General features: G+C 61.7%; 2 protein-coding genes across 4 annotated transcripts; one reads left to right on the top strand and one right to left on the bottom strand.

Annotated features, from left to right (window-relative positions):
- Positions 1-1,020: 1,020 nt before the first annotated feature.
- DYNLT4 (dynein light chain Tctex-type 4) lies at positions 1,021-2,207 on the bottom strand. Of its 2 annotated transcripts, none has more exons than XM_074908144.1 (2): positions 2,169-2,207; positions 1,021-1,710 (listed from the first exon to the last, which is right to left on the bottom strand). In XM_074908144.1, the coding sequence occupies exon 2, from the start codon at positions 1,699-1,701 to the stop codon at positions 1,021-1,023; it is 681 nt and encodes a 226-aa protein (XP_074764245.1). In that variant the 5' UTR covers positions 1,702-1,710; positions 2,169-2,207. The 2 variants fall into 2 exon arrangements, with proteins under 2 accessions (XP_074764245.1, XP_074764244.1); XM_074908143.1 differs by lacking the exon at positions 2,169-2,207 and adding an exon at positions 2,067-2,164.
- A 1,349-nt stretch (positions 2,208-3,556) lies between these two features.
- On the top strand, positions 3,557-11,539 carry BTBD19 (BTB domain containing 19). 2 transcript variants are annotated; one of them, XM_074906323.1, is made up of 9 exons: positions 3,557-3,657; positions 3,732-3,875; positions 5,944-6,181; positions 6,571-6,624; positions 8,180-8,239; positions 9,522-9,590; positions 9,952-10,083; positions 10,180-10,305; positions 10,444-11,539. In XM_074906323.1, exons 1-9 carry the CDS (start codon positions 3,557-3,559, stop codon positions 10,576-10,578), a joined length of 1,059 nt encoding a protein of 352 aa, XP_074762424.1. In that variant the 3' UTR covers positions 10,579-11,539. The 2 variants fall into 2 exon arrangements, with proteins under 2 accessions (XP_074762424.1, XP_074762425.1); XM_074906324.1 differs by lacking the exon at positions 3,557-3,657 and having other exon boundaries at positions 3,669-3,875; positions 10,177-10,305.
- The last annotated feature ends 1 nt before the right edge of the window (position 11,540 follows it).

Raw genomic sequence — 11,540 nt, 5'->3', positions numbered from 1 at the left:
TGAAGAAGCCCTTGTTTTGCTGGGACTTGTTTCAAGGCAGTCTCTGTTGTGTTGGGACTATTTATGTATCTTATTTATATGGAATTATTTATTTTTCCTGTTGGTCTGTCCATGTGCAGCTCCCCTGTCCTTGACTCACCTGAATAAAAAAATTATTTGTGTAAGGGCAAACTGTCTGACTAGCTTGGAGCTGGGGTCACAGAAGGGTTTTACCTTCCCCATCATCCTTGCTCCAGGGCTGCTTCTGTCTGCCAGGCAGGACCCCTCTTGACACTGGCTATTGCTGGGGGACAATGTCAGGGAGGCAGGAGGGAGGTGATGAGCCCATGTGGTACCTCCACTGGCCTTCCTGGGGGTGGCAGGAAGAGCAAAGTTAGCTCTTGCTGATGCTTGTGGAGCCCTGGAGCTGCCTCAGCTTCTTGCTGCTGCCGCCAAACTCCCATTCCCAAGTGTCTCTGCACTTGGACAAACCCAGCTGCTGTCATGCTTCTGCTGAGCTGGAGAAGGCAGGGGCTGTGGCCCAGGGGCTGGGGGTGGGTTGCCTGGGTCCTTTCACTGAGAGCTGGTATCATGGGATATGAGCTGGGAATGAAGCCAGGAAAGAGGAGGGACTTAATCTGCTCCATGAGCTTGCTTTGAATGTGATCTGTCACCTCCTTCCCCAGCGCTGGAGTAATCAATCTGCCTTGTGAGCAGCTTGTGTTGTGGGAAGCAGACTAGGCTCCTCCCTGTAGCATGGCCTTGGGCAGCTGCCCGCTCCAGGCTAATGCAGCCTTTTGGGTTCTATTTGCTGCAGCTTGGAGCTTTTTGCAAACTGTGGTAGTGGAAACTTCAGTGGGGGTGTGAGCCCAGTCTGGGGGCTGTAGTAAGCATCAGGGCACTGAGGTGCATCCATACCTTGCTCTCTGCACACCTTATGGCCAAAGACTCCCAGTATGAGACATAGCTGGAGCAATCCTCTTTATTTCAGCTGCCTTCCCCTTGCAGCTCTACAAGGCTGGGTGGAGGGAGAGGCAGATGCTACTCGAAGTAGACCCCATGCACTGTGGCCACAGCAAAGAGGGAGGCATTGGAGAAAGTGGCAGAGGCAAAGCTGTCACTCTCAGGGTCCCACAGTGCCCGGCTGGCCACCAGCAGGCTCTGCTGGCCCTGCTGCCCCAGCAGCACATTGCAGACCAGCTTGTAGCGGGGTGGTACCACCTCCTTTGCCTGGCTCTGCAGCAACTCGACCAGGCTCTGGGCTAGCAGGGCACTGCCCTGGGGACTGTAGACTGTGGTTCCCAGGGCACTGGCCAGGGCCCCCTCTAGCACCTGCTGCACCCGCCTGGCGTTGAACTTGCAGCCTTTGTCTGGCTGCATCCTGTAAGTGTTTTCAAGGCGGGTCTTGAGGACAGGCTGGAAAAGAGGGAGTCCGGAGAAGCTCACGCGGCTGTGGAGCATCCAGGGGCATCCAATGGAGGGGCGCCTGCCCCCCGGGGCTGCCCCAAGCGAGCTGCGGCGGCTGGCCAGGGGTGCTGGGAGGGTGCTGAGGATGGAGCTTCGGCGGGAGGGCAGGAGAGGTGGTTTGCTTTCCTCAGTGCCTCGTGGCAGGGCTGGGGGCTGGGACCCGCGGCGGGTGGCCTGGAGCAGAGGGGCTTCAGTGTTGTCCACAGCCATCACCTGGGCTGGCAGGGCCATCTCTGGGGATGGCTGCTCGGCCATACAGGTGACCTGGAAAGGAGATGTGGCTCTGAGTGTCAGGGGGAGGTGGGTTGTCCCCAGCCTCTCTATCCCACTGCCTCTTCTTTGCTTCTCCCTGCCTCCTGCAAATCCCACACCTCCTGGCATGCAGGTCCCTGAGGGGTTGGGGGCGCTTTGGCAGTTGCCTTCCCTTCTCCAGTTCCTCCATCCCCAGCAGGCTCGGCCAGCTGGGGCTGATTCAGCACAGCCATGCACAGTCCATCCAGCCCTCTGCTCTTGCAGCCACAGCCTTTCCCCCAGCACAGGTGAGCAACTCCATCCCCTCCAGCCTCCCCAGCCCTCCTGCCTGCATCTGGTCCCACACTTCCCCCTGGCCCCACTCCTACCCTGCCGGCGTAAACCTAGGTGACTCGTCTCCAGCCAATGTCGTGCTTCTGGCTGCCCAGGACCAACCTTGGTCCCCCAAGTCACAGTGAGCAGGGCCAAACCTGTTGTGCTTCTGAAGCTGGAGTGTTGCTATGTGACGCTGCAGCTCTCCCGGACTGCTCTGGGGCACGGCTCCTGTAACTCCTTGTTTCCTGGTCCCTAGACAGTCCCATTTCCTTTCACTCCGCCCTGTCTGCATTTCCAGCCGTGCCAGCACAGGGACACGGTTGTTCTAGGCACATACCCTCTAACCTTGGCTGCTGCCTGCCAGCCCCCAAAAATGCTTGCTGGTGCTGAATGTGCAAAGAAAGAGCAGAGGGTGGAGAACAGCCACTGTGATTGCTGCTTTGCACCCCAACTATGAGCTGCACCAGGGCTGGGACCTCTGACAGCCTGATTTTACCCAAAGGGTACATCCCCCCCTGCACCAAGGGAGAGTGTGGGCAGGTGGGCACCCATCGCATGCAGCCCTGCTATGTGCAGGGGACTCTGTTGCCGCAATTTTCTGGCCTGAGGACAGGTTTGCTGGGGGCTCCTGATCCCCAGTGGGGTTCCTCTCTGCTGGTGGAGCCCAGCCCAGCTGGTACGCCACAGCTACCCCGTCAATGTGCCTTTGTCTGGCCCGGCTGCTGAGCTATTTGAGGAAAGTGGAGACGGCTTTTGTGTTTCTATCTCCTGTCAGAGGTATTTATAGCCTGCTGCTGACTAGTGCTGCCAAGCACACTGGCAGCTGGACCCCGCTCCCTCGGGGTGCTGCCATCAGCTGCGGGCCCTGCTCCTCCCTTTCCCTCCCACTGCTGCTAGCAAGCGAAGGTGTGTCCCTCCATGGGCACCCTCCCTCCATCCCCATCCGTGGGCTGCTTGGGGTCAGACAGGCTTGGGAGAAAGGGGATGGGCCATCCCCTGGCACCGCACTAGGTTTGGGCTTGAGCAAAGCTCGTTATGCTTTTTTTCTGCCTCTGATCGTTTGTGTCCTGAGTAGATGTGAGAGCAGCAGGGCCTTGGCCTGGAGCATCGGCAGGAGAGAAGGCTTTTGTCTTTTCAGGAGGGCAGATCTCCCCGCAGGGATCAACTTTGCTTCACTGCCAGGGCTGGGGACCCAGCCCTGCCCAGCGGCTTTCCACAGGGCCTGTGGAGGTGGGGGTGATCTTTCTGCATTTAACCTGTGCATGTGTTGCCTTTTCCAAAACCCCAGCTGCCTGCCTCTCTTCGCCCCCATGGGCTCCTCTGCAGCACAGTCACCAGCGGGGGGTAGGGGCAGGTCCCCGTGCCGGGGGTGCTGGGCACATGTCGTGAGCTGCTGCGGGGGATGCCCCTTGAACTGAGATGCAGGCCTGCAAACGGCCAGAGCCCCCTCAGCAGCACGGGTGGGCTTCACCACTCGCCGCCCCCTCTCTCCCTCCCGCTGCCTGCCCGGCCCTGGCTCTGCCTCTGCCAGGTTTCCCTAGCAATGGGCTGTGTCGTACGGCGAGGCAGCCTCCTCCCCGCGGCCTCCCCAGGCCGGCCTGCCTCCCGCCTGCCTCCCGCCTGCCTCCCGCCTGCCTCCCGCCTGCCTCCCGCCTGCCTCCCGCCTGCCTCCCGCCTGCCTCCCGCCTGCCTCCCGCCTGCCTCCCGCCTGCCTCCCGCCTGCCTCCCGCCTGCCTGCGCCGCCTTCCTCCGCCGCCCTCCCCAAGGCAGCCCATGGCCGGACCCTGCTCGGCGCTGCTGCAGGGCGAAGCGGCCACCTTCACTGCTGCCCTTCGCACTCTGGTCAACAACCCCCAGTTCAGGTGAGGCCGCCACCCCCCCACCATGCTGAAGCCCCCGGCGCCTGCTTCGTGTTGCTTTCCCATGGCCCCGAGTCCTGCTGGGGGTGGGGTGGGGTGTGTGTGTTGGGGCCCCTGGGCGATGCGGGGAGCCCCGGACAGTCAGCGGGGCAGCCGTGGCTTCTGCATGCCCCCAGGCACCCCGCACATTCTCACAGCTGTGGGACCCCGGGGCTGCCCGGGTGCATCCCCTTCCTGGGACAGCTGCTGCCTTTTGGAAGGAGGGAAGGTCTCTGGGTGCGCCCAGACTCCCTCTGACCCCGGGCATGGTGCCAGCAGGGCAAGGCCAGTGTCCCAGGCTAAATCCCATGCTGGGGCTCCTGACATTGGGGTGTGGGGGTACTGCAGTCACCCCGCTCCCCAGAGGCAGCTACCCATGCTCAGCTCCTTTCCAACCCTGTCCTTACTGGAGCTTTTCTTTGACATCTCCAACCTACCTGCATCCTGAGGGCAGGTGGCAGCCCAGCCAGCCCCCCTCACAGTGCCTGGCGTCCCTGTCACCTCCTCCCAAAGCGGAGGTACAGAGCTGCTGCCTCGGCTGCCCTCCACCTACACAGCACCTCCTGCCTGGCAGCTGGCTGGCTGTGTGATCCTCTTTGCCCACTTCATGCTGAGGACTGACACAAATTCTAGTGCTATCTGAGGAATTCCCCATCCCTGCTGAAATTTTGGCCACCCAGAAGAGAAATCCCAGTGAGAACTCCCCGGCCACAGTGCCAGGCAGGGGGGGAATTGGTTGCCAGAGCCTGTCCATCCCCAGCCCACATCCTGCTGCTCGCATCTTGTGTCCCACAGCCTTCATTCTGAATCCCACAACCCGCTTCCTGCAGCCTTCATTCTGCATCCTGCAACCTGCAATCCACACTCTGCATCCATCAACCTTCGTCCTGCATCCTTCACCCTACATCCTTCCTCCTGCAGCCTACACCCTGCAGCCTTCATTTTGCATCTTGCAACCTGCACCCCACACCAGGTAACCTTTGTCCTGCATCCTGCGCTCTGCAACCTTTAGCCTGCATCCATCCTGCACCCCCCCATCCTGCAGCCTGCACCCCAGACCTTGCATCCCACAAACACAGCCTGCATCCTGCAGCCTTCACCCTGCTTCCCCGTCTTGGCCTGTGGACCATAGTCACGTAACAGTTATTTCAGTACCCCCATCTTGCAGTAGCAGTCATGGAGGACCTGTTAGGCTCTGCTCACACCGCCCAGCACACCCCAGCCCTGTGTATCCTGATATACATGTGGGATGATGTAGGTGCCCTTCCCTCTGGTGGGCACATCCGTCTCCCTGTGTGACACCGTGAGGGTCAGGCCATGGGCTTATGCATGGCCTCGTGGCAGTTTGGGTGGCATGTCCTCTGCTTATTACCCTGCTGGGGTGGAGGAAGAGAGGAGATGATGAGGGCATGGCTGCATGGTGCACAAAGGCTGGAGACACCCTCCCTTTTGCCTGCTCCCTTTCCCCTGATCTTGCTTCCCTTTCCTGGGGCCATGGGGCTGGGGAACTGTGCTGGAGGGGGCTGTGGGGGCCCAGGGCAGTGGGATGGACCCTGTGCCCCAGTGTGCACCACAGACTGCCCTGTCTCGCAGACCTGGGGAGGGCCAGTGCCAGCCTCAGCAGCAATGCCGGAGATTTTGCATCCCTGAGCCTGTGAGTCAGTTCCCATGAGTCAAGGAGGTTGAGCCTGGTGGCAGCTGCGCTTTCCCTGACTCTGCTGTGCCAAAAGAGAAAGCCACTTTCTCCTGCTGTCCCTGGCCTTTCTCTGCCCTGCTCTGTGCCAGCACCCATGGCTGGCTGTGCTTTCCAGACGACCTGTTTTGCTCACCCCACCTGCAGCATTCAGATGTTCGCAAGGAGCCACCAACAAGGAACCCTCCTTGCCTCTGCTTGGAAAAGCCCCTGGATTAAAACTAAAGAGCCCTGCCCCACTGGGATGGGCACCCAGCTGGTCCTTGCCCATGTGCCTTGTCCCAGCCCCAGGGCACCCCCTGCCCTGGCTTCCCTGGCATGGTCCCTTTTCCCCCACAGTGACGTGACATTCGTGGTGGGCCGGGAGCAGCAGAAGGTTTTTGCGCACCGCTGCGTGCTGGCGTGCCGCTGCCAGGCTTTCCGGGGGATGCTCAGCCAGGGGCCAGTGGGCAGCGAGGACTCTCCCAGCAGCATCCCACCCCAGGGCCCCTTCATCCTGGGCAACGTGCAGCCCGAGGTCTTCCTGGCCGTCATTGAATTCCTCTACACCAACAGCGTCACCCTCAACAGCCACATCGTGAGTGGGGATGGGGCTGACAGGGACCATGGGCAAGGGCAGGACAAGATGGGGGGTGCTTTGCAGGTCCTGGGGTGCTGAAGGTGGAGGGGATGCTCTGCATGATGCTTTCTGGCTGACTAACAGCGCAATGAGTATGTGGGGTCTCAGCACAATGGGGTGTCCAGAGCACCTTGTCCTATATGTGTCTGCCCCAGCCTTGGGACAGCTGGCTGTGCACACCCTGGATGCTGGGAAGAATGCTGGAGCAGGACACTTTCATATGCCCCCATAGAGCCGCCCCTTCCCCCTGACCGTGCCCCATCTGGGAGATCCCACAGGGGCAGGAGGACACATGCCCCATCCATGACCCTGCCCGACAACGCTCACAGGGTCTCTCTTGCCTGCAGGTACTAGAGGTGCTGACCTCATCAGTGGAGTACGGCCTGCAGGACCTGTGCAAGGTATGGCTCTGCTTAGACTGGGGACGGTGGTCCCCAAGTGCCCCTGTGCTGAGGAGCACCCTGAGATGGTCCCCACATGGCTGGTGGCTCTGAGGACAGCACCATGGTGCATCACCCAGGTCCAGCGCAGGCTCAGTCCCTGCTTCTCGATCCTGGAGGGTCTCTCTGGAGGGATCCCCCTTGAGGGGGTGCAGCACCGGCTGGGAGCCCCACAGGGGCCGGGAAATCCCAGGGAAAGGCATGGGGCCTCATGTCTCCCACACAGCAAAGGGCAGCAGGAAAGCCCCTATGCCATCACCCACAATTGCCCTCTGGTCATCTGGCAGGATGATGCCGTAGGGAAAGCCCCGGTCCTGGGGAGCTCTCAGCAGGCAAGCCGTGGTGCTGCCAAGCGGGTGCTGCCTTGGGCAGGAAGGTTTTGGGAAAGCAGCAGGGAGCAAAAAGGAGGACTGGGAGCCGGATGAGGAGGGGTCAGGGAACTGAAGCAGCTCAGCACTGGGGAGGGCGGCTGGGCCACGTCATCAGTGTGATTCCTGAACTATGGCTGGGCCGATCGCGTGACCCGCCGTCTCATGCCCGGACTTCCCCTTCCTTCCCATCGCGCCGGGGAAGGAGCTTGCTGAGGCCCTGTGGGCTGCGGTGGGCTGGGACCTGCCCCCTCAGCCCATGGGGACGTGCTCAGTCGAAGCCCGGATGTGGCACGGGGCTGTCCAACAGCTGGCTGGGCAGGGAAGGGACATAAGGGGTGTTGCAAGAAAGGGGGACTCGGTGCCCCAGTCACATGAGTCCCACCCCAGCAGCCAGCAAATGAATCCTCAGGGGGATGACCTGCAGCGCATAGAGTCGTAAAGGAGGCAGAGGGGCGGGGAAGGGGCTGACCAAGGACAGCCGGGGAAGTCCGTGGCTTCATCCCCAGCTGAAGGGTGACTTCATGTCCCTCTTGGCAATGACTCAGGGCCCTTCTGCTCCAGCTGACAGCTCCTCCCTGCGTGTGACATCCCCTTGGGTTTCCCAGGGGCTCTGACCCTTTGCGTGGGAAGCAGCTGGGATGGGCGGGAGGGAGGTCATGCTCCCCAATAGATGTGCCTGGCTGCATCCCACCTGCATCGCCCGTGTGTGGGCTGCAGCTGGAGGTGCTGGTCCCCCGGCAGTCCCGGGCAGAGCACAGTTGGCAGGCAGGACTGGCCAAAACTGGGGTCACCCAGAGCACTGTCGCTGGCACCAGGACTGTCCCCCCTGGCAGGACATGGCAGGTGACTGTGGCCAGGGTTAGGTGACCCACCTGAGGCTATGAAGTTGGCTGAAGTTTGGGCACATCAGGCTCAGTCCCTGGCTGAATCAGTGCCCAAGCTGGCTGCCCACAGGCCGTGCTGTGAGTCATCCCACAGTCTATCTGCTTTACAAAAACTTGGGGGAGAGATGTAGGTGCCTCCACCCCATGTTCCATGTCCCATACCCCATGTCCTGGGGGCTCAGGGAATGCTGGGAGTCAGTGGAGGGGGGATGGCAGGGCTGGGTCTCCACTCTGCTCACCCTCTCCCCATTTGCTTTCCAGCTCTGTGTCAAGTTCATCAAGGACACGCTGACTGTGGAGCAGGTCTGCGAGGCCCTGCAGGTGAGGGTGATCCCAATGGGGTCACAGAGGGTTAAAAGTAGTCCATCTGATTTTGGGGCAGGAGCTGGCCTGATCCTCCTGATTGGGGGGGCAGGATTTGCTACCCATCCCTGACTCAGCAGCTCTACCAGGGCTGCAAGGGACACTGCGGCCACCACAGCCTGGCAGGGAAATGTTCTCACACTGCCCTGAGCAGGGCTGGCCAGAGCTGCCAGTGCCAGGGTGTTGCCATCACCTGCATGGAACTGGGAGGCACTGGGTTTCTGGGAGCTCTCATGGTTTTGAGGCCAGACCCAAAAACTGTTCTGAGAGTAGGGGCACCTAAAAATAGCCTTGGCAAGGGGGGGGTCCCAGTGGCCCTGCCACACTGCTTGGTGGGACAGAGACTACTCCCCAGAGAAGGGGGATTTGTTCCACCTCCTGTAGTCTAAAGCAATGCTCTCAGGGCGAGATGCTGGCCCCAGAGCACAGAAACTCCCACCAGACATGGTGCCAGACCACCAGCATAAACAGAGCTAAAACTGGCCTGGAGGAAACAAACAGAAAACCCCAAAACCCCAGAACAAAACAAACCTGAAGAAAACATCTTGCTGTCCCTCCCCTTTTGCGTCAGCGCTGGTCCCCTGCTGTGGTGGAAGAGGAGGCGATGCTTGCCCTGCCTGTGCTGGTCCCAAGTACCCCACACGCAGGGGCTGCCACCACAGAGGGACAGAGATGTGTCCTGCTGGTGCCCAGATGGGCAGTGCCAGCCCTGGGATGAGCATTGCTGTGTAGGGCTGGAGGAGGATGTGTGCACCCAAAATTCCTGCTGCAGTGGCGGATGGCAACTATGGGGCAGGCTGGGGCTGGCACCAGGACAGGGGGCACATATGTGTGTGTGGGGGGTCTAAACAGACCCTGTGCCCACATAAAGATTGCTGAGGCTGGGTGGCCCCCCCCATGTCTCCACAGTGTGGCCTTGTGAAAGCAATGCTAGGACCCCTTGCCCACCTGGGACTAGTTGACATCCCCAGGCAGAAGTGGAAAAATCAGGTGCTTCCTGCTGACGACAGGACTGGGTGACCATTGTGGGTGGTAGAGCCACCAAACACTTTGCCATGGGGCAGGCCAGAAAAGGAGGGAACTTTGGTGTCCCCACCACCACACACACCTGCACTGTGGCACCCACACATGGGGACGCTCACCTTATCCAGGTCCCTGAGAGTGCCTGTGTCTCTGTAGGGCTTTGGCAGGGGTCCCTCCTGCCCCAGACCCCCTTGCAGGTGTCTGTGTTGTCCCACAGGCTGCGGTGACCTACGGGCAGGCAGACCTCCAGCAGCACTGCCTGGCCTTCATTGAGGGCTGCACCGCGGTACGGCTGGGGGTGATGGGGGAGCATGGCACGGGGTACCCCGGGCATGGGGAGTACTGGGGGCACATGGCATGGGGAACACAGCATGAGGCAGGGGAATGGGATCCCTAAGAATGGGGTGGCTTGAGGCTGATCAGGGGAGGAAAGGGAGCAAATGGTGTCTGGGTAGAAGCTGCTGGGTGCCAGGTAGAGGCTGGCTGGGGGGGGGGAGGGTACTGTGGTGCCAAGGAATGGGGGTCTGGGTTGGGGGATGCTGGTGTGCCAGGCAGGGATGGCACCACGATGGGTCTGGTGGCCCATGGAGAGTGGGGTTGGTGTGGGGTCCCAGTACCAGCACCCTGGTGCTCCGATGTGCTGGCAGGCGGTGGTGCGGACACCGGGCTTCCACGAGCTCTCCGACAGGGTGCTGGCACGGGTGCTGCGCAGCGACCACCTGGCCGTGGATGAGCTGGACCTGGTGCAGGCTGTGCGGGAGTGGGCGCACGTCAGCTCGGTGAGTCACTCGGGGTGCCTGGATCACCACCAGCCCAGGCACCCTGTCCGCTCAGGACATCACTAGCCCCATCCCTCACGTCCCACTGGCCAGCAGGCTGTCCTGGAGCGCCCGGTGCCTGAGGTGGCTGCCCTGCCCGTGCGGGAGCTGCGCCTGCCCTTGCTGGCACCCAGTGAGCTGGTGACCCTGGAGAGCCACAACCAGCGGGATCTGCTTATCCCGGTGAGCTGCTGCCTCCCCTCAGGGTGCCCTGGCTCACCTCTGGGGCTGGAGGATGTTGCAGGGCTGGATTGGGGGGGTGTGGGAGGACACCAAGCTGTGGCCATGCTGATGCCCCCATCCCTCTCCCCGTCCCCACAGGCAGAGAGCATCGCGGCGGCCTGGCGCTCCCACGCGCTGCGGAAGGGCAGTGGGGTGCCCTCCCACCTCTGCCGGCCCCGGCGTGGCACGCGGCCCCGCGACCACCACCGTCACCTTGACCCACACGCCAAGTAGGGGCTGGGGGTCAAGGTCCCCCCCCAGGCCGACCCAGGGGCCCCCGGCCGGGTGCTCCGCAGTGGGGCAGGCTGTGGGGCTGGGCACTGCCGGAGGTACTGCCATGGCCAAGAGCATCACTAAAGCGCTTTGTCCCACGCCACGGTTTCGGGGTCAGGGCAGGATGTCCGGGTCACCCCAAGAAGTGGTGCAGGGACTTGGCGGGCGGTGTGGGGTGTTGGGAGCTGGGCCGTGGGGTGGGTGCAAGGACGCCCAGGCGCCCGCATGCAGCCCGGACAGTGACCCCAGGGGTAGAGGGGCTGCATGAGTCTCTTGCGGGATGGGCACTCGGGGTGAGCTCCCCCATTCCCAGCCCCACTGCTGCCCCCCCGTGCCTGGCCCTGTGCTGGGGCCCTTCCCCAGGGCCGTGCTGCCCTCCCCCGGCCGCGGGGCCGCGCTGCAGCAGGCAGAGCCAGCTCTGGCACCGGCCTGGGCAGGGGCACAACCCCCCCTCCCCACGGCAGCGGTGGGGAAGGGACTGAGCCTGGGGCTTGAAGGGGGACAAGCGGGAGGGGAGACCTCGGCATCTGCACCCACCCAGCACCTCTGCACCCACGCCACGAACCCCTCACAATCCCTGCCAGCAGCCCCCAGACCCTCATAGCCCTGAGGAGGGGGGGAAGACAGGCTGCCAGCCCCCACCATGTACCACATACTCTTACCCTCCACAGAACGCACACACGTGTGTGTGTGTGTGTGTGTGTCCCTTCGCACATCCCACTGCATGTGTGCACACAGCTGAGTCTGACTCAAGCATCCACACCCCTCCCTCCAAGCTGTGCCCCCCAGGAGAAAGGGCCAGACACAGCAGGTAATTTATATATAATATATATATATTTACTCTTTAAAAATAAACCTTCGGTCCCCACTACCGCCTGTACAAACTACAAAAATAAACCTTTGCTCTCTTTGATATAAATAAC

The sequence above is a fragment of the Athene noctua genome, chromosome 5 (genome assembly GCF_965140245.1).
Source record: "Athene noctua chromosome 5, bAthNoc1.hap1.1, whole genome shotgun sequence".
NCBI lineage: Eukaryota > Metazoa > Chordata > Aves > Strigiformes > Strigidae > Athene > Athene noctua.
This window is presented reverse-complemented; position numbering and strand designations above follow the sequence as displayed.